Raw genomic sequence first — 23,762 nt, forward strand, 5'->3', positions numbered from 1 at the left:
GTCCTAATCTTGTTAATTACAGTTTCGTGCACTCTGTGCCAATCTTAGGAAGTTTACATCTGTCGGTGATTACGCCCGTAACCTAAGTTAAAACCATTACGTGATAAGCATCAATTGCTCTTATATTTTATTAATAAATAAACCAGAAAAAAGTGAATATAGATTATGAGAAGACTTACGAGGATGTGCTCGTGCATATAAGGGTTCGTTGCGGGGATTTTTTTGTGTTTCTTGTATAGCTGTTTGCAAAGACTCCAAGCTTGATGACTTTCGCATTCCTAGAGACGGCCCAACTTGCATCGCTAAAACAAAATTATTAATATTTATTAAAATATAAATTTCACACATTTTGTAAGAAATAGAATATCGTAAGTTCAGTATTAAATTATTTGAGTATTAATTACAAAGATATATCTAAACGTCCTATAAATAAAAGTCAAGCAGAAAATCAGGTAATAAGGCACGAAAATTAAGTTTCAAAAAACAACTGAAACGTTTTTTTTTTATTTTTCGCATTTCAAAATATGAATTAATACATCCTATGATGTCCTATCTATTTCTAATAATACGAACCGCTATTGAAACGGTGGAGAAATGATCATGCTGCGTTGGCCTAATTTACAAGGGAATAGCACTTTTTGCCACACCATGTATTTAAAATTAATTGAAACATAACAAACTTATTTTTTAATAGTAAGTTATATATAATATATTCTTATGTTATATAATATATATTCTTTTTTATATTTTTGGAGTAAATTTCAGCTTGACGTTTATATACAAGACAACCTGTACATAGTGATTTAACGTGATGTACTAACAGTTGACTGCTTTAATTTCTTTGATCTTCTTATAGGTGCCGGTCTGCTTGGCGTCTAGTGCCGCGTGCCGCTTCTCGGACATGGAGCGACGTCCCACGGCGTCGCGGCTGAAACCGGCGCCACATTCGCTGCCAGACTCGCCGCCTCTGTACAAAAAAATCACATTTTGTAATACTGGTATTCAAACTAACAGGTTTCAGTAGTACAGGTACAGATCGCGTCAAACTTCTAGTACACTTTGAATATCGAGATAAAAAATACATCAAATTATAGGTTTAATTAGTTAGACGAGAGCGGCGAGTTTTGTGAATGTTTTGTATTAGCGTGTTGCTACGGAGTATACTTTTTGTTGAATATAAAGTGCAGTTACGCTATAAACACTTCGTTTATTGGTATTTATTTATTTAAAATTGTAATTTGTAACTCTAATATATTGTGGGCAGCTGTTATCAACTATGCTAGCAGATAAATGTACTAGCCAACAAAAAAAATTAAAGACAAGTTTTGAATTGTGTTAACACTTACCTAAACGTAATACTTTTTTTAATTATATTTTATTACTAATAAAAAGGTTTTTTTGGAACTTGGTTTAAATTGTAATGATTATTGTCTACTACTTAATATTATCTCTCTGACTGTATCTCTGCGCTAAACAATTTCAGAGTTGACTGGAAGTCTGCCGGAAATAACATCATGTTTTTTACTAAAGGATTTAATAAAGTACATTAGAACATACCTCGTCGTTCCGTAATCTTCTTCAATAATAACATTATGGTGCGCAGGTGGTGAGCGCGCCATGTGCACATGTCCCAGGTTTTGCCGGTAATGGTGACCACCATTAGCTACAGCTCCATCCACTTGCGTCGCCATATAATAACTTTCATTTCTAAGACCCGTCAGTCTGTCTATCACTGGGTTCCATCCGTCCAAGCGACTCCATTCGAAGCTGTCTCTTTTCGTATCGTGAGGAACTACGTTGTCTTTATCTCTTTCTAAATAACCTTTACTATCATCCGATTGGTTAGAGACCCAGCTATTGTTATTATTTATAGTTACAATGGATGCGTGTTTCTTGTTGCTCCTTCCGTCGGGATTATCCATGCTGACCTCTTTTTGTTTCGCTTCGAACTTCTGGGTATAGTCTATGTTTTTGTTTTCTTTGTCGGAATTATAAATGACGGTGTTAAAGTTCTGTGAATTGCTGTTGTCGTTCGAGTTGGTTGTGTCGTTGCCGTTTGGTGGTGTGTCGTCCTTCCACCGGGCGAGACTGTCCATGCTTTCTGTATAATATACATATGTATATATTATATCAGATTATTATATAACAAACATTCATAGCGCTAACAAGAAATTAATGTTTCCGTGTAATTTGACAAGCGGTTTCCCTGACTGTGCGCCGTGAACCTATTCACAGATCGACTATATACTTCCTATGACACGATCATTACACATCGACATTGGATGCACACAAAAAAATGAATCTATTTTTCAAATCTGAACCACGTATTATGTAAAGGTGCACAGAAAAAAAATTATATGCTTCTTATTAGTGGATCTTTATAAAAAATATATTCATTTTACATTACACCTATTAATAATATTCTGATTGTAATTAAATTCTTAATATTTTTAAGTTCTTAGTTTTAAATATTAAATATAAATGTCATTTGGAGTTTTTTTTTATTACTGAATTACCAATACACACCGATGTGTAGGTTTATTAAACCAAGAGACGGGGGCGCTGCAAACAGTGGCAAAGTCTAGAGGGCGTCACAATATAAGTTAAAGAATACTTTATTTCTCGTTAGGTCACAATAACTATTTATTGCGAAAAGTTCCGCATACATTAAAATTAAGTTTAAGAAGTTCCGGTTTAATTAATAATAATAGCAGCCTTAGATAAAATGAACAGTAAAGTATTGACCACAATTATTAAATTAATATTTTAATCACACCAATGGCTGTTATTAACATCAGGTCGAATTTAATTTTCTTTTTAAGTTTGTGTGTATGTGTGTAATAAGGGCTGTGTGTGTTTGTATTTATGTGTGCGCGTACCTGTGCGTCGGGCGACGGCGAGGGAGATACTGCCGCGAACATGTGGGCGCGCGTGCAACAACGCCCTGCGCAGCGTCTCCATGGCCTGCGCGTTGTTCTGCCCCACTAAGGATACACCGTTGACGCTTACCAGCTGATCATTCGTGTGCAACCTTTCGGCAACAATTAAACAAATGTTTTTTCATTCAAATAATTTTTGGCTAAACACCATTGAAATGTTAAGACATTGACTAATCCTCTATGAAATGGAAGAAATTAAATCTAGAAATTTAACATGAACTTATCCTAGGTGGTATAAAATATACTTGAGTATTTGGATATATATTTTATCTAACCATTCATTTGAATATATATATTATAAATAAGAATAAAATCGGTATAATGTATATATTGAGTACATATTAGAATTGTATCGAAAAGTATACTGGATTAATGTGTTACTTATTAGTCGTTATGCATAATATTGATTAAAATTTCATTAAAATTAATTAAAAACACATATTAAGGCATCTATTACCATTGTATACTAGATCAATACCAATTACCGATGCAGAAGATAATTTAATTAATTAAAAAATATAGCAATATTTTAGACAAGTGACAATGAAGTTTACAATCTTTTGTCGAGTCAAAGAAACCACTAGTGATCTTGAAAATTGTTAGTAAATTTGAATATCTGATAATATTTAATCCATATTTAGCAATTTTACAAACCAATTGGGGATGACAGATATTTTGTATAATTTTTATATTAATAACAAATAAATTAAATTTACTTGAATCATTTTTGAAACAAAAATTAAGAGTGTGTTTCTAACCTTCCATCACGCGAAGCAGCGCCGCCGTGTAATACTGATTTTATAAAAATGCCCAAGTCCTGTGGATCTGGTCCAACAGTCACCTTCCCTTTTACACTGATACCGAGGCCGGCTTTTTCGGAATCATGGACGGGGACATCTAATCGTAGAATTAAACGATTACGTAATCCCGGTATCTGAAATATTGTGATGTAAATTCTGTTATAATAAAATAAAAAATCTGGAAAACAATAGTTATGTAATTAGCAAAAACTTACAGAATTGGAAGAAGAATTTAAAGCATCTTGCATATGCATGTCTAAATTTTGATCCTTGTTTAGAAGATCATCTTTAGACGAGCTCTTCTGTATACGGCCTCGCATCGAATTGTTATTGTTGTGATTTTGATTGATAGCGTTCACTATGCTTGATACCCTGCCGTTCTCTGATTGATTAGCTTCTATTGGCTTTGTCGTTACGTTGTTCGTGGATCCTATTGCTTTTTCTACATATTTATTTGGACTCTGTTGAGGTTCCACCCTCTGGAAAAAAACTTGTAATTAATAACCTAATAAAAATGTATGTGTATTTAATGTCTTGTATGACTTTGTATTAAATCGGGTATCATAGCTGTATCTATTTCTTTTGCTAAATTAACAAATTACTGATCTTATCGAGTGGTTCAACTTAATATGCTTAACAAACTTAGCTTAAAATGCTTAATATGCTATAGTATTCTCACAATTTAGTTGAAAATTCAAACATCTCTCTAACTTATACTTTTAACATTAGTAATTAATTCAATATTTATACATTATAATACGTGTTATATATTACAGAGAAATTCCACAACAGGTCTTCTTTCTATATAAGCAAGCTTTTAAGAACTACCAAACAGAGCAAAGTTTTTTAGATAATTTGAGATTCAACGAATATGTGCTCTAGTGAATTATAATGAAAAGTAACTGGAATGGGAAGATTGGTACCTGGGTCCTGTTAGGCACGTTCCTTTCGACGATTATGTCGACCGTGGAGTCGGTGGGCGTGTTCCGCAGCAGCGTGACTACTTGCTGTTGCGTGAGCCCCGACACCGACACGTTGTTTACTGAAACCAACTTGTCGCCAGCGCGGAGTCGCCCGTCTGTTACAGCTGCGCCCTGTAACAACGATGTTTGGGATTATAGATATCAACTAACATTTAATCAACATAGAAAGATTACATTAACTAATATAGCAATGTCAATAGTGTAATTGAGTCATCAGCTCAAAATCTTTACCATCATTTCAATTGTAAGATGTCCTCTTTTAACCCCCCCCCCCCTCCCGCAAACTGACAATACTACATCCAACCTAAACATGGTCGTGTTAAAGGTTGGCATCTTGCGCTTGCCAGTCCATCTCTTCTTCAAAAGCCTAAGGACCCAGCAGCCATCTGTTCTGTTGCCTTATACGAAATGAATTAATTAGAAATGATAGAAAAAGGAAAAATAGATCAGCATGAATACGACTGGTCTGAACTGAAAACTTAATCCTGTACCGTCTTGCTGTTGATCGTTAAGAACAGTGCATAGCAGTAACTTACCTTAGGTAGAATATTTTTGATGTATATGGGACAGTGACCGCCTGTAGGGTTGTCTCGTGTGGTGATGGTGAAGCCTAGGCCCTTCTCGCCTTTCACCAGCGTGACAGGGACGGTCTGCGTAGCGCCCGATACCGGCTTACTGCTCGGGCTCACTGGAACTTCCAGACCTGATACGGCTCGTTCGCTGTTACTAGCTGCAATGTAATATTTAATACATATTTAATTTAATTTTTTCTTGCAGAAATATGTTAAAAGTAACAATTATTTCTAATGCAAAAATCTAAATACAATTTACAAAGTTTAACCAAATATGCATATATGTATATAAGAAATATACACTACATTTTTTTACATCTACCATTGTCACTGACCATCTGTTTATTTTTCAGAACAAGGTTTTTGCTAATAAATAAGATTAAGCTTAAACCTGTTTATATTATTACAATCCTACCTCCAAATTACTTAAATTGTTTATGGCCTGGAGCTTGTATGTCTTCTCGTGCATTGTTTAGTAGGATCATTATGTAGGTCCATGTATAGCAAATTTAATGTTATATCTTCACTTATTTAAACAACATTTTTTAGTATTAGTTGGAACTTATAAGCATAAATTTTAAGTTTACGTCATTGGAATTTTATGTTATTGATAGACTTATCCAAACTTTCAAAAAGTGTATAATTATGTGGTATGATTAGTGAATTAAAACCAAGTGTAGAGAAAAAAAAGAGTGGGTATGCAACTAGGATAATAAGAGCTAACATTGACTTAGATACTAATGATGTTGGATCTGAGAGACATGCTTTTCCTGTTAAACTAGTTAATAATTATTACTGCTGAAAAAAATTCCAAGCAAACTTAATGAAATCACCTTCAGGTAGAAAATCTAGTTGGCGTTCTTGCACTGGAGGCACGTCCGCTACATTGTTCACACCAGATACCCACCGAAGCATATCTTCCACTCTGCAAAAAATTACAAACTTTATTTCGTATAACTGTTAAATAAATTTATTATAAGTTTTGTTAATTTTTTGCTTAATGTTATTGTACTAAAGTTCTATATTTGAAATTAAAATTTTATGAATTTTGAATATATATGTTTTTTTATTGGCTTCTCTTTTTGAGTTCTCACTTCTCGTTGCGCCTTGCCATGTGTTGAGCAGGGATGTTACAACTTTAGAAAATTCTAAAAATACAGGACATTTATCGTCGCTACCTTTTTGGACCGTCTTCCAAATCTCGACCTCGGAATCAGAGCGGAGAATATGTATGTAACTATTATATCCTTGATTTATATTTTATACCTGTGGTTTTGATTCTGTTGTATATCAACAGGCGTATCCTGTCCTAAGGGCTCCCGTCTGGCATCGCGAGGCAGGCTTTTGCTACCATAGATTTGTACTCTTTCCGCAGCATCCAGCCAAACTCCACTTCTAAAAACGATTAATTCAATTTGACAATTTTCTGTACATACCGATATCAATCTTATTATAACATTGACATTAATACTTTAAGCAGAAAAATTATCAGTTATTAATCGATAGGACATTGACAAGAATTTACCGTTACTTATTCTGCCTATATAGTATAAATTATTAGACTGATGTTAATAGTATTATTAAACTGGTTCATGGAGTCAAAGGAAAATGAGCATGAGCGCAACCATTACTCTACACTGACCCCATAATGGATTATGGCGTCATACCCTGGCTATACTAAAACCAAAGCTATTAACTGACCCAGGTCCAGAGAACTGCATGGAGAGGCGGTTGGACTGTCGCTGAAAGTGCTGGCCGTGCGGCGCACGCTCCTGGCTTGCGTCGGGCAGCGGATGCACCTTTTGCGTGGCGCGGCTGCCGTCGTCCCGACACACCACCGCCGCTGACCACCGTTTTGTCTGTTCACAAACCTGCAACGGATGAACGACTGTTCAGCACCTGATACGAACGATTATACCATGTCAAATGTACTCACGATGTTTAGTGTTATATGTCATGACTTTCGTAAATGATATATATACTATACTATACTAAAATACTAAAATTTGAGCTGTAGGACGTCCACTGTTGGGCATAGAACTCCACATAGATTTTCAAAAGGACTGATAAAAAGCGGCCTGCATCCAGCGTCATTCGACAACCTTAACTAAGTCGTCAGTCCATCTTTCACTTTAATATTCCAATCCGCTGTGAAACTCAACTCGGCAAAAGGGAATATTTCAACTTAAATTTGAAATCTCTAAGCCCTATGATTCCAAAAATATCGTGAAGAGTCTGATATCGAGATGAGATGAAATATCGAAAATGCGTTAAATTTTACTTAATACCCTAAATAATATTTATTTCTATAAAACATTGAAACATATGGTATAAATTTTAAGTTTGCATTCATTTTATTTATCAAGTAACTTATTCCTTCCAAATATTAACAAATATTGTCGGCACATTTTTAACACACTAATACGCATGTTGTAAAAGTGTATTCAAATTCTTATTATATTTTACCTATGTAATAATGCTATCAGTGGATTTATTGCAAACATAAAAAAACTGGTTCTAATTCATTCATTCATTTAATTGCGCATTGATAGTGGGCAGGCTGAATAACAACTGGTTTACCTAGATAAGTTATCGCGGTTTGAAACGCTCCTAGCTAAATCAGCTTACTGGTGACATAATGTAAAAGTACAAAATGAAGGTCTCTTACCGGATGGAGACAGATATACAGAATTAATTTTATGTTATGTGTCTTTCCAAAAAACATCAAAAGGAACGTAAAGTGGTTATCACGATTTATTCATGTTATATATGAAAATAAAGAAATTTTCTTTATTCAAATAATCATTTTAATGTTTGTACTGTCAGGACAAACGCTTCCACGGGCGCTTAGAAAGATTTCATTATAACGCTATTAAGTATTTAAAACTTGTCATAGATAAGAATTCCCTTACTACTTGGTTAGAGTTAGTTTAACATCGTAATATACAATAAACAATGCTTACAAGTGTGAACAATGTGTTTATATTAGAATATTTATATAAAAATTCTAATATAAATAAAATAAATTTTATTTTTATACCTGTAGAAAATTTTACTACTTCTAGACATAGTTCTCCATTGCTAGTAAATTATTCATGAAAATTTTAAGGTGACAGTGCTATGACAGTGGTAGCACAGCGGTAGAGAACTGAAATTTGTGATCGTAGGTCGCGAGTTCGCTTCCCGGGATACAATCTTATATAATTTACGCATTGTGCATTAATCATATAAGATTGTCACTGCTCTCAAACTAAATTTTTAGAAGATGTGCAGCGGTGTCCTTTGCATACCATAACACCATACTGCAATTGCCAACTATTTTCAACAATTGATATCATAGGGTGAGACCCTGACCTGATGAAATCAATGAGACCCTGCAGTGGGTGTCTATGGGCTGAAAAGACACTTCTATAATTATATCAAGATGGCGACCAGTGAATAACGGCAAGTAGGATTTTTCTGTTCTGATGCGCTTCGGAGACCATTGCAAAGTTAATATTTGGAATATATACCAAGAAATATAATAAAAGTTAAAGCGATCTGATTTTAATAGAGTATACACTACGTATATGTGCGACAGTTATAATAAGTTTAATTGTAAGAATGTAATATTAACGGTGCTGCACAATTGTTACTCGCTCGCTAACCCACGCATTATTTGTGCGCATGGGAATGTGGATAGAGCTAGGAACAGTAAATTGTACAAAGAGCTTAAAGTAAATATCTTAGTGTGTTATCTATTTAGGGCCGGATTGAAATTTGTAATCAAATATTAGCTGTACCTGTCTTTGCGGTGGTAAGGTGTCTTGGTGCAGAGTAGGTTCGCTGCCACGCCGAACCTGCAGCCCGCTGGCACCATCCTCCAGTTCTGCAGCGCTCACCTCCACACACGACTCGTTCGTACCCACCCGCATGCTGCCGCCCACGCCACCACCGCCCTACGACACACAATTCTCATCTTACGTCCAACTACAATTAATTTAAAACTCTAAAACAAAGATAAGTTATACATACGAGTTAACTAACATCGTGTATTGTTGACTTGTACGCATACCTGGCAAACAGTCAAACTAGGCAATTCTAACTTTCATAGAGGTGAGTCGTTGATTCCAACTCAGATCAGTGTTACGGAAATCGTCCAATATTACAGTGCAGTGAAGCCTTGTCCAAAACCAGATAGGGGTGTACGAGAGGTCCCCAATAACGTGGTCCATTAAAAAAAATATTTTACAGTGCTTATAGACGAAGGCCTACGAACTCATTTATGACGGCACTGAAATGTGTTCTCTTACTTCAGCCCTTATTGGCAAACTCGCAGTCGCTCAAAGAGCCACGGAGATGGCTTTGCTTGGGATTTCTCTGCGAGATCGAATGGAACATGACAAGACCCATAAACAAAACCAAAATTTAAAAAAGTCCACGCACAAGGAGGACAGATAAAAGTCTTAAGGTCGTCAGAAGACGCTGGACACAGGCCGCTTTCAATCGGTTCTTTTTAAATTCTAGGATAATCCTTAGTTCACCAATGAACAACAACGATTGAAATTACTATGACGAATAATGAACACCATGTATTTCCGATCCACATTCGTGGGCGTGAATATAATTTATAATTCAGTAATATCAACCGATCGAGCCGAGGTACGGCTCTCTCGGGTAACTTAAAATCGGAACGCTAAATGTGATTTTATTGATAGTCCAAGCCGAGGTAATTCCTTAGAATTGCTCAATTACTCGCTTAAGGATATAAGAACAGCTATTTAATCCGGTAAAATAATTAATGTAACGATTCCGGGTCTCCGAAACGAGCAAAGCTTACATATCCGTGTCAAAAAAGAATAAAATTTAAACAATGAAACAGTCTGAATGAGTGTCAATGCATTCTTATCGTTAAAACAGACCATGGTGGCAAGTAATTTAAATGCGCAAAAATTGCTAATAAGCTTAAATTATTCCGCTTGGTTGACTGCCTGGCTGCGTGCTCTATAATCCTGTTAGTATACATTTAATTCTTTATCCGCTAAATAAGTACTTGCGTATAGTTACTTAGGCTGGCGCCCGCGTGATACCGCTATATGCCTTGGCAAACACGACAGGAGGTATATATAACTCTATTTTCATATAATTATATATAGTACATATAGTTAATATAGTTTTGTCCTCTTTAAAATACATGCGATTGACGGTTTTATGAAAAAAAATGTTCGGTCTCAGGATCAACGTACATAACAAATTTTTACATGAAAAGACGCACGCGTAATTGCAAGTCAAGACACGTTCTTTCACAAAACACTAGAGCAATGATGCCACTGACTGAAAAAAGATTTCTTTTGCTTTGTTTTTATTAAAAGCAAAAGCACGTATAATTATAAAATAAAAAATTACCAACTAAACTATAGAGGACGCCCATAGTGTATTTACAAAGCACCGTGAAAAACTGGCTATGCCATAATTTCCCATGTAAAAAATCTTTCTTTTATTTATAATGAACGGAATCAGATTCTTTAATAAAGTTCCACAAACTATTTTTGGACAATCATTTATTAAATTCAAAACGCATGTTAAAGATAAACGAAGAAAAAGGCATATTATTTCATAAACTAATATTTAAATGACAAGAATCCTTGGCAACGATGTAGCTCGATTATTTTGTTTTTATTGACGCTACATCTGACAGAAAGTGTATGCACATAAATTGGTAATGTTAATTAAACAATTAAAAAATAAACGTTGTTTTAGAACTTCTTTTTGCTTCATCTCCACAACTATAACACTTTGAGAAGCATAGTAGAGTCAAATATAGATTTTGAGGAAAGTTGATCAATAAGAGTCCTGTTAAAAGTTCCAATGTTTTATATTGAATTTTATTTTTTCCGAACCATCATAACAAAATACTTTTTAAAAATTAGTAACCCGACCTAGAGGTCGGGTCCTGAAGAATCCAGATCCAGAATATCCTGAAAAATATATAATAAATCGTAACTATACGATACATGTCACGACATGAATTATTATTGCGATATAAAAAAATTATACTTTTTTTTAAAAAGTAGGTGGTTATGACTATGCAGTTGTACTCAAAATTTTAACAAATAAAATTAATAATACCGCCTATTTCAAGATAACGAAACCGTCCGTTTTTGCAAAATATCAGTATAAAATTCATTTAGTAAAAAAATAGTAATTATGTATATAAATGTATAGCACAACATTTAAAAAATATGTTCATATCATAAATATTTTTAATCGGGAAATATCTAAACCGAAAAACAGCAATAAGCACTGAATAACCTAAAATTACGTTGAAATATTTTTAATGGTGATTGCAAACAATTAATATTAATAGGAATTGTACATTCACATGTTAACACTAGTTAAGGTTTACTTCCTTAAGTTATTTTATAAACTATATAACTTTTACAAATTACAATTATTACAAATTAAATATTCACCTGTCTCGGCACAACTTGAAAACAGCAATATTCAGAGAAAGATATGCCCATTTTAAAACAACAGTTACAAATCGAAAATCGTTTTCTTGTACTGAACATGTTTTAAATTTTAATAACCAATTATAACTACAATATGTTCAAAACTAAATCAAGTTCTGACAAGTTTTGATTTGCAACCTTGTCACTATTTCCCGGTATTTATAATTTTTTTCAAACTGATTCACATAAACTATCCAGCCAGAAGTTTTATTTAAATAAAGGCAAAGGTATTTTAATGATACAGCACAAAATAATAATTATTTTCGACCAGAAATATTTTATATTTTATACATGTTACTTATTCAATATTGTAAATATTTGAATATTTTAATAAAATAAAAATATTAAACAGACGGAAAAATGGTATTTTTAAAATCGTGTAATTTTGCTGTCCTTTTACATTTATCTGTTATTTTTACAACTTGTGTAATGGCGGACTTATTCCCTACCAGTTAACCCATTGTTTTATATTGTGACAAAAAATTTCATCATCATGATTTCAGCCCTAAGGACAACAATGGCTGGACGAAGGCCTACACCATAGATTTCTAAAATAACCGGTTGGAAATAACTTCTATCCAGCGTCTTCCGACGACCTTGTCAAGGTAGTCTATCCGCCTGCTATGATTGGACGTACTACGCTCGGAGCATGGTCTCCATTCTACAACTTTGAGAACCCAGCTGCTATCTGTTCTGTTCCTACTTCAACAAAAAACTTACTCGAAACATATCCGGCGAGGCGGTGCCAGCTGAAGAGCCACTGGCGCCATCAGCCTGAGCTGCTCTTGGCTGTGGTGCCTGTCCCGCACACTCTGCGGTCAGGGTTTCTCGATCATCCGCCACATCGCACACACGGTCGTCGGGATCCAGAATGCCGCCAGAGCTGGCGCGTAAGGCCCTCACGCCTACCCATGTTTCCGGACCCTGCAAAACAGTAAATTTATTTATTTAATAATGTTTATTAAATACTGAGTGTTCAAGTAATATTACTAATATTATCTATGGAGAAATTATTACTCCAAAAATAAAATATTATCCAAGAATACGTGATTTAAAAAAATGTGTCTACTTTTGTCTTTGTACGAATGAATAACAGTATAGAATAGGTAAAGATTCACATCACTGGTGTTTAAACGAATATAAACTGTTTTATTGAGCAAAGAAGTTAAGCATGGAGCAAATGTGAAAACGTTCCCACGCCTTATTTGCGCCTTTCAATTCATTCAATGGAACAGCAACGCTCTTATATACGCATGTATGTATATATGTATGTCGATGGGTACTTCACTTCTCTTTGTTTGCTCATCAAGCGCTTTTGTTCGCTTGTCCGTAAGTCTTTGTGGGTATGACAGCACTAAGTTGAAATGATCACAGCTATAGACAAGGATGTGGACATATAATTAATTCTGGGCGAATTATATATATTGAACCATTTTAACTGTCAATCACACTTGTGCATGTACGCTTTTAGTAATAACCTTTTTTTATCACGGAAGATTGCATCTTCACTGCGATTTCACTTGATATTAAGTTATATTGTTTTTGTAGATAAAGATTAACCCGTCAACAGTTTTACATTTATTTTAAAAATATACAAATCGTACTTGTATGAAAACATAAGATGAAACAAACTTTTCAAAGAGGTCTTATATACATCTTCATAAATATTTATAAATAAGTAGAATTTAATGAAAATATTGTTGTACCATTTATATACAACAGATTCTTAATTATATATAGAACGATGTAGACTAAGTCGCACGGAGCCGTCAAATGTTTTATTTTACAAAGCTAAGTAACAACTATTTTAATGGATTATTTTTTAACCTGTATATTCATTTTTTATAATTACATTATTAACTAATCTGCTATGATAATGCATTGGCCATCCTTTCTAACAAAACCGTATTCAAGGTAATCATTGCGTGTTTTTAAACATGATGTAGGTTTGCCGGATTAATTGCGTCTGTCAATGATATTATATGAACATGTTTACTTAATTATTCATTCGTGCAATATATTGGATAGTTCATCTAGCAATTTCTAAAGTCAAATGTAATAATAAAATAGTTTTTCACATTTCACATTTTTAAGTAGTGTAGAGATACAAATATAGGTTTTTATTTAGAAAAAAAAACATTTTTTAAAATTTGTAACAGGATAAGATATATTGTGCATTGAGTTATGATATAAATAATAAGGAAATAACGAAGACGTGTTGTTCAATTATTCAATAATCAACAGTGGATGTGTTTGTTTTGGTTTACACGTGTGTGGATTACAGAAGTAGGTATTTTAATATATGTCAATACAATTCTCTTTATTTATGCTCGTCATCATTTCAACCCAATGACGCCTTCCCTAAAGATATCGCTCGCAGGCGGGTTGGCGATCGCAGTGGGGTATTATGATACGCAGAGGACGCTGCTGTCCACCCTCTGAAAACTTGTTTGTGAGCAATGGCAATCCTATATAAGTAATGCACAAAGTGTAAATTACATAAGATTTTACCACGGGAATCGAACCCGCGACCTTTCGTTGCAAGTCTCAGTCCTCTACCGCTGGACTATAACTACTCGTCACATCTTAACTAAACTAAATATGTAATCTCAACGTTGTTTGTTAAAGTGTAAAACTTTGTAAAACAATAACGACAATAAAAAAAAGTTTTGTGACTGTCAACATATACATTTTAATAATGGAATTTGATTTAACGTAAGTATTTATTGCTGGTTATTTATATATTTAAAATAGCAGTGTATTTTTCTTTTATAGACTGAAAGTGTTATAAGAATAACATTTTCGGTAAAATGTAATATATATTTTATTGTAAAAAAATTTTTAGCATATAATTGTCCCTGAAATTATTCATTTAGTGCGAGCACATTTATAAATCACTGTTACACGCAATTTACTTTAATTAAATGCATTTTACCTTAGAATTAGGACAATTATTGTTATATTTCATCATCACTTTTTCAATTTTTTTCATGATTATTTTATTTTTAATATAAAATTCACTGTTAACGCAGCGTTACGTAGACTTTTGTATTTTAAAACCCAGTGTTTCACTGTATGAGGGGACAGTATGTACCCATAAGATGTGTCATCACATTTAATAAATAAAAGAAAAGAAGCAGGTATTTATAAATATTAACCACGGTTTATAATATTTAATTACCCAAGTGACAGATCTCCGTTCTCGTTTCTCTCGGGCAGCCAACCGAGCTAATTTTTTGACCCTAGGCGGTGGCACCGGCGCTGCACTGGCATCAGACTCTTCCATCACCACAGCCATCAGACCATCAATCTCACATCATCTCGTTATCACTTATACTCGATTTCACTTACTTAGTCGATAAAGTTGTGAAACGATTATACACTTTTGACTTTAAAGTCACTGCGGTAATTATGCTATCAATTAGAACAGAGGCATTAACTTAAATGAATATAATATGCTCATTTAAATCGCTTTACCTGATTTTTAAAGTATCGGCTCTTTTAAAGGGTATCGTAAACAACTTTCTTTAATCATTCCACCGCATTATGCAATGTATAAATATCTTTGTTTCCACGAATTGGAGACATTCTTAATTTAAAAATTAATAGTTAATTTAAAGTTTAGTGAAGCGGTCGATATAAATCGGTTTATCGTATACATTTACGTTCAATAGCCGTCTATAATTCATAAAACCTTTGATCGTTTTATTTCGGATTAGTGCGGATGAGACCTTGGCCTTCGTGCACCGTTGAATAAATGCGACCTCGTGCTGCCTTGCACCAGACTAAATAGGCCTGTAGAAGAATGGGGCATTTAACGATACATTTTTATTTAAACTAACATTCTCCGATGTAGAAAAATTACGTAACCACTTATAAATATAAATTTACACATGTATTTTCCACTTAATGATGAAAACTATTGTTTATTTTATCGTTTCGAAATCAACAGCATCGAGAAATTGAACGGAAATGTTCTCATATAAGATTTCTAATGCACAACTTTTTTTTCATCCACAGTTTACTGCTGATATGGATAGGAAACGAGTTATAATAGTCAAAATTACTTAATTTCAAAAAAGTAAATATATTTAAATAGGTCTACGATCAATGTGTTACCAATGATTACTTGATCACTGAAACCTGGTCTCCCATTTCGGGTCTTATTGACAATCTTACAGTCACTAAACTAAGCAATGGAGGGGGCTCCGCTCGGGGATTTCTCTACTTGACTGAATTACAAATGAAGAGGTCCGTAGACGAACGAAAGGAATCGACATAGCCCGGCAGATTCGCAAAATAGTATCAGTAGGCAGGACAAGTGCACGCAGAACAGAAGTTCGCCTGGGTCTTATGTTTCTAGAGTGGAACCCACGTACCACCCATAAGGTAGACAGACGACCTTTTTAAAAATGTAGGAAGACGGGGGAAGCAACCCGCTTTCAACGCATCATGTTGAGAATTAATGGAAAAGGCCAATGTATAGCAGTGAATGTCTTAACACAGAAATGAAAGATATATTGGTAAAATTAATGTCAATTGTATCTTACCCTAATGTAAAGAAATGTTAAAATAATAACGTAACAAGAAATCGATCGCAATTTTTTCACTCCCTGCTAACGCTTCCAACAGCATCCGGCCACGCCTGAATCAGGCTAAATGCAATATAAATGATCGTCCAAACCGAGATCCTCCGAAGGTTTTGTGTGAAGTCAGTTTTTTGAGGTACGGCGAAATTAATAATGTTATGGCCCAAGCCGAAATACCGACCCCGAGTTTGTTAATAGACCTAGACCAGTTTCCTAATATGGGGCCAGCGCTACACAGTGGAGTAATTTGATTACAAAGAGGAGCGTAAATGGATTCGACACGAGTTTAACCCTTTCGCTTTGAAATAAAAATTATCTGTGATACATAGGAGGGTGCAAGAATTTTAGAGACTTAGGTAGATCATATGCACAAACATTTTTATGGAACACTGATCTAGAGAGTAAGCGAAAAAAGGCTCTAACATCTTTAGCCCTTATAGAGCTAGTAAATACCAATCGTGGACAGAGTTTCTCCATGACCAAAATTTTTTTTAAATATTAAAAAAATTGATGCTGTATATGTAATGTATAACGTTATCTGAGCATAAAGATGCATTCTCCCCGAGTACGTGTGTAAGACACAAATTCCAAGAATGCATTCGTCGGTAACGTTCAGCTTCGCGCACGCGATGCACTTCCGAGAATACGAAAAAAGGCAAAATAAACCGTTTCCGCATGATTCGCGACAGATAAGTGTGTAGCACAATATATACAATAAGGCATTAACGCTGTTACTGCAAGTCGTAAACATTAAAAATATATAAAGCCAAAACACTCAAAAACGATGTATTCTGGTACTAAACTCAATAAATGTCTATCACATCGATGTGTCGATACCTTAAATAAATAAGCTATAAGTGGACACGTTAGGTTATCACCAAAAAACTTGTTCCCTTTATTTGATATTAGATAACATGTTAGGCAACTTGACGCATATCACATGCGTCAAGTTGCCATTGAATTGAATTTAAAGTTATAGACCTGTGTAATTTGTCTCCACCCTAATATGGATTAAACGAACGGAAATGCATACAATTATGGTGTTGGACGATACTCGTGTCGAATTGAAATTGGATTTAGATACATAAAACCTTGTTTTAATCAAACTTCCTAAAGTGAAAATTGAAAACAACATTTCCTTTCACTGTTTTAAACATATTAGACTACAGGAATAATATATATAAATTACTCACAACGTTAAATAAACTACAATGAATTTAATTTGATAAAAAACAGTTAATAAAATTATTATTTTTACTTATTATAAAGGCTGTATGTAAATGTTTCGTTATTTTAATAACTACAAAAATATAAATAATTTCTAAATTTATATGTACTGAAAGCAAAGGCTGTTTCTTCAAGGTGGTTCGCAAATTCTTATGCAAATACGTTTAATACGCAAGTGCTTATTGCAATGCACTCTTCGCAATATTTCTCGTTTTTAAAACGCACTCGAAAACAGTTTTTTTCTTCACATATTCCTTATAAAGAAAACTAACGTGAAATCTATATAAGTGTATCATTAAAAAACTCAAAGGTAATTAGTCATTCAACCTTATAGCGGTATCTATAGAGAAATTATTTTAATTTTAATAATAAAATACACATATGCTACACAATTTGCACAAACTCACGGAAGGTAGTCTAGTTATGAGTAATATGATTTTCTTTTAACACAGGAAAGTTTTTGTTTATCTCGCGACACCAGCGGCTGGCGTATCGCACCGTCGCACGGCGCCGCGGCGCAGGCAGTACTGGAGTGGGCGGCTTTGAAATCATCGCGTCTCTACCACTAATGGATTTCAGAAAGACATTATTCAATGATATTCATTCAGCTCAAGGTCTGCGGTGCAGTCATTGAAGTTATTAGTTATCGAGTATGTACCCTTTTATTTGTATTTTGTATATAACTTTAATATATAAATACACACACACACACACATATATATATATATATAAATATATATATGTATATATATATATATATATATATAAATATATAAATATTATAATTTTTGACCTTTTCAGTAAATTACATTAATTCCAATATAGTCTGAGTTCCGCAAATACTGCAAATCCATACACAGGTCGGGTAAACAAAAATCTAGAAATAATGTAATTAATTTAAAAACTTACTGATAAATAATGTGATAGCGATTATTAAATTATGGAAATAAACAGCATAATAAAAAATTAAAGCTCTGCCCACAACCAGATAGAAAAAAAATATAGTCTCGAGTTTCAACAGAACGATCATCGTCTTAATCTTAAAATGTAAATTTTTATTTTTAATTTATAATAATCTGTGATTCTAGAACTATAATCGCAGTTAAACAAAAAAATTGACATAATTTATTGTCTATGATCATTAAAGCGAAAAAAGACACGGGTTTTTGAATAAATGTTAATTGTACAATTGTCCACATACAATTGACAAGGATATGCGTTTAAAGTTTAAAGAATAGTTCACATGTTACCACAGATAGTCATCTTTATGTATCTATATTCTGTTATATAGAGTATTGTTATATATTATCTGTACTATCTAATAAAAAAAAATTCTCTTTGTTTAATTTTCGGGAACAATTCATTATCTTTCTAGAGAACACAGTGAATAGTTTGAAGCTGTACTACTGTCCTAGAGAAACGCGAGGTAGAGTAGTGAGATTGTGACGATTTTAATTTGTTTATACAACAGAAAGTGAGAAAAAAGTTCAGACAGAGAAGAATAGGTTAACGCGAGAGCATCACATATAATTGTTCATGATACGCGGAGCTACGAATGCTAATGAGGTATTGGTTCACATGGTTGTGAATAAAAGTGCACAGTACATAACGGTTGTTTGTAGAACGCTCACTTGCTGCTAAAACAGTGCCAACGGTCACTCGACGCCTACGGCAATTGCTCACAGCCTGTGTGTTTAGTAAAGTGACAATTACAGAATCAACGAAACATACGACAATTAGATCTGTCTGTAATGTTCGATTATCGTACGTCGATCCTATATACGCTTATTTAATGACAATTATTTATAATTTAATTTAATCAAATTGTTATTTATTAAATACATGAGGACAGTATAGTGTTGTTATAGGTTGACAGGACAGTATATGTGACTTCAATGGAAAGTAGTAAATTAAAATTATTAACACTGATCAAAAATTATGAAGATTGAGGACAACAATAAATGAAAGTGAATTTTGGTATCCTTTTGGGTCCCGTTTGTCTTTTCGTTTTTTAGAGGAGACCTGTGAGCTCATAATCAAAATATAAAAAGAATAAAACAAAATCAATGATCATTATCGTCATTTCAATCGTCATATGTCCACAGCTGGACATAGGCCTCCGCCAATAATTTGTAATAAAAATATAAAAATCATGTACAATCATTATTAATGTGCGTCCCATATCTAGAATAGATCGATAATTACTAGCTTAATGGTAGAATTTACTAACATTTTACCATTATTTTAAAAAAAGATTAGGCTTCTGGATTATAAAAGACTGTTCTGAAAAATTCAAATTACGAAGGTAAATAAAAAATATCTTATGTCAGTCAGATTACGATACAATAATTTGTACTTGTGACCATAATTAATTATTTCATTCACCATATTTTTTAAATTGTTATGTACTGGAAAAATATTACATGGCTTCTTAAATACGCCGAGTAACTTTTTTCGTCATCAAATTGTTATCAGTGGTAACGCTTAGCTATGTCACGTTTCATATTCAAGTGCTCGACAGACAGACAGGCGTGAGAAATATTCAAAAGAACATCGTAAACCATTTTTCTGCTATCTATTTTTTTTATTTCAACACATTCCATGTCATGTGGGGCGTATACGACCCCTGCTGCATTTTCTGTTCTCAGGCCATTTGCAATTCTCATTGAAAAACAAAGGTTTGTTAAAAAATTAATTGTAGGGTCGAATATAGATAACTTCACATCACGTATGCGCGTATGTAATGCATATTTAATATTATAACTTTTTCTCGCTAATTATAGCTTTGCAGTATTGAAAAAGTGTAAAGCATACGTGGCACGGAACATGTTAATGCAAATCTAAATTTCAAAATACATGCCTAAAGTTTCCATTATTGATATTAAACTTATCATATGTGTTTCATTTACATCATTTCATCCGTAGCACGTCGACTGCAGCACAGACATCCCCTATAGATTTTCAAAAAGGCTGGTTGGAAGAGGCCGGCAGCAGTCGTTCAGACTGCACGTGTTCCATATGCTTTTAAAAGTGTAAAGTTAATAATTATCATCGTTTTTAATGTCACAACTAAATCCCTTTTTTGAATCATTTCTAAATTTTACATAACAATTAATACTTCTATATACCAAGAAAATATTGTCACACGTTTGCTTTTTTGACACGTTTAATTATATATAATTTTGTAGTTTTTACCGACAAAGCTATTATTACCAATTTACGTTACTCATGAAATTTTAATATTCAAAATAGGACAAATAGAATTATTTTAAGATTTCCGTGCGATAGCTACTCACTTTTATACTCACTCCTCAATTACCATTAACGCAAGCAACAAGAATACTAACTGGTTAGAGGATCAATGACATCACACTGTTTTATAGCTGCTCTTGCCTCCTCTTTGACTTTAGTTCCTCAACCAACCTTTTCATGTTTTTCCAAGTCGATTCCTTTCTATCAAAATAGCTCAAAAGCACTTTTGCGTAATGTGTTTCTGATCGAAGTTAATTAAACTATAATTTTTGATATTAATTATTTTGAAAGTAGTTGTAGTAAAATCCTAATTCTTAAAATAATTTGGGAATTAAATAAGGTTGAAAACGGTTTAATTTAACTAATGTTGAGGCAAGCGAAGTACATTTTCCTTGTAATTAGGGTTAAAATTTTCCTTAGTCCGCAGTTCATGATGACCTTCTTGGTCCCTTTAACTTTATCTACGTCGTAGTTCACGGTACCATAATCCGTAAATTTAAAAAGCGGATTAAAGTTCAAATTGTTCTCAATTAAATCTCCATAATAAATATTTTCTACACTATTGTTGTACCTTATAAGAATGTATAACAGGCATATTATAAGTTAATTTTAGAGAACAATTGTAGCACAATTAGAACAATATTTCAAATTATTGGAATATATTCCACACTATACTGTTAGATACAAAATATCAACAAAATCACAAATAGGCCAGGCTTCACAATGAGCTATTTAAAACAGTGCCTAAACTACATAAAATAAATTAAAATACCACCAACAAGAGCGATTGTCGGGCGTTATCTTTTTAATTATTGACCGTAGCTCGAATATCCAGTCTGAATTGGGCATCAGAATACACAGGAAATGGCTTTGTGGAGGCACAATGCCGTGGTTCAAATGCCTACCAGACCTGCTAAACGTGACATTCAGACCTATTACTTGTAAAGAGGTAATAAGTACAAACTAAACTATGGAATTTTTTTAAAAAACAAATAAACTAAATAATGTATCTAATACTCCGACAACTTCTATATATAGTTTATTAATTGAGCACTCATATGTTAATACAATTATTCCATAATATTGTACTTGTTGTGCGATTTATTTTGATGCCACATAGAAAAGAAAATGGTCAGACATTAACAAGGCGTCAGTGGAACGAGAAATCAGAGCTGGCTATAATATTGCAAACCTCCTCCCCTAGTGACATGACAACCGTTTGAACTTATGTACCGTAATACGTTTTAAATATATTTTAGGACTATCGTTCGAAATTTAAAAATTGCTCATTTCCATTTCAGGAGTACATGCCTCCCGCGTGAATTTCAGCGCATAGAGAAATCTTTTTCTGCCTTGGTTACTGTAAAAGTAGGTTGAAGGAAAAATATTCGCAAACGACAGCAGCATTTCGCCTATTTAAAATAAAATAACAAAACTGCATTCGCCAACAAGCATGCCTGTGTGGCGAGGGTCGACACAAACGCTCCATATAAAAATTGTTGCGTAGTATAAAAAATCAATAACCAAAATTTCTTCTTTATCAATATGATAGGATATCTAGATTGATATCTTTATGAAGTAGCCAGCTGGTAATTATCATTATCATATCAACCGCAGGAAGTCTACTGCTAAATATATAGGCCTCCCCCATAGATTAACCTCTTTGAAGCGACCAAATAATTAATTTGTAAACTTTCTATTAATTATTTCATCGTGGTGGTTTCAATCTACAGACACCCACTGCAACACATAGACCTCTTTCAAAGATACCTATAGAGAAATATACCATAATCCCCTCGCTAGACAGGATTGTGGTTTGATATTATTGTACGTAGAGAATGCTGCTGTCGTTCCTCTGGATACTTATTTGTGAGCAATGTCAAAACTGTATAATTAATAAATAATTTATGAATTATAGTAAATTGTATTTCGGGAATCGAACCCGGGACATACTATCGAAAGTCTTATTTCCCTCCTGCACTGCTCCCACTGTTTTGTATTTAGTTTTATATAAATGTATAACTACTCTTTTATTGACTATGGAATAAATTATTTTAAAGTAATTACAAGGTTTTAAAAATAAATATTGAATGCTAAAGTGATATATAGCTGAATATTTCGTAACATTTTTAATACGGCTTCGCAACGCTGAACCTGTGTTTGTTATCTATACTCTTATCGTCATATCAATTAAAGGCGTGTGTCACTGCAACGAGCGCGCCTGTATCACAATGGAATGTTAGAATAGTCCACTTTTAAGCCAGTAGTATTAAAGTTTTAACTATTAGGTAATTACAAATACCAGTAAACAATTGCTTGTCAATTACCTGAGATTTGTATAGTACTTCGGTTCATTAATGCTCTTCATTTAAAGTGGAAAAACTTTATATTTTAAAATATTTTGTAAATGTTTTCCAAAATTCAATAATGAAATAATATTTTGTAAACAATATAATTGTTTTAAAAGAAGTGCGTTATGCTTTTCGAACTAAAACAAATAATTTGATTCGTATAGACGAAAAATAATAAAGAATAAAAATAAGTCCAATGTTTTGAGTAACATCGAGTATGTCAATCGTTGTCAGTTTTTTTTGGTTAGGCTTATTGTTTTGATATATACTCGTATAGATAATGAATAAATATAACTTTATACAAAGTTATATTTATTCATTTTCTTCGTTTCACTCGTCCAAAAAATAATTAGTATTTTTATAGCCTATGGAGTTATTATATTTTGAATTGAAAAATCTATTACAAAACGCTCCAATAGCTAACATTTGCAAGAAATAGAGAAACTTAAGTTCATTAAAACTTATTCCCGTGGGTGAACTCATATTCATCTGCTATTATCCAGTTATACACAACGATACAAAAGAGGTTTGTTATTAAATTTTGATAAGTAACAGATT

The 23,762-nt window shown here is 33.4% G+C and overlaps 1 protein-coding gene across 2 annotated transcripts in view; it reads right to left on the minus strand.

The window, feature by feature from the left end:
• baz (bazooka) overlaps positions 1 to 23,762 on the minus strand; it is a 58,561-nt gene that overhangs the window by 5,474 nt on the left and 29,325 nt on the right. For both annotated transcript variants that reach the window (XM_068773593.1, XM_068773594.1), the window contains exons 2-14: positions 12,506 to 12,709; positions 9,077 to 9,232; positions 6,996 to 7,165; positions 6,561 to 6,689; positions 6,128 to 6,219; positions 5,259 to 5,452; positions 4,663 to 4,833; positions 3,955 to 4,218; positions 3,698 to 3,873; positions 2,880 to 3,031; positions 1,558 to 2,101; positions 822 to 967; positions 180 to 302 (exon numbers count right to left, since the gene is read on the minus strand). In XM_068773593.1, coding sequence (XP_068629694.1) covers positions 180 to 302; positions 822 to 967; positions 1,558 to 2,101; positions 2,880 to 3,031; positions 3,698 to 3,873; positions 3,955 to 4,218; positions 4,663 to 4,833; positions 5,259 to 5,452; positions 6,128 to 6,219; positions 6,561 to 6,689; positions 6,996 to 7,165; positions 9,077 to 9,232; positions 12,506 to 12,709 — 2,521 coding nt within the window. The remainder of the gene's footprint in view (positions 1 to 179; positions 303 to 821; positions 968 to 1,557; positions 2,102 to 2,879; positions 3,032 to 3,697; positions 3,874 to 3,954; positions 4,219 to 4,662; positions 4,834 to 5,258; positions 5,453 to 6,127; positions 6,220 to 6,560; positions 6,690 to 6,995; positions 7,166 to 9,076; positions 9,233 to 12,505; positions 12,710 to 23,762) is intronic.

The sequence above is a fragment of the Battus philenor genome, unplaced genomic scaffold, assembly GCF_028537555.1.
Source record: "Battus philenor isolate CCGP_79_NKW_IND1 unplaced genomic scaffold, ilBatPhil1.0.hap1 SCAF_6, whole genome shotgun sequence".
In the NCBI taxonomy this organism is placed as follows: domain Eukaryota; kingdom Metazoa; phylum Arthropoda; class Insecta; order Lepidoptera; family Papilionidae; genus Battus; species Battus philenor.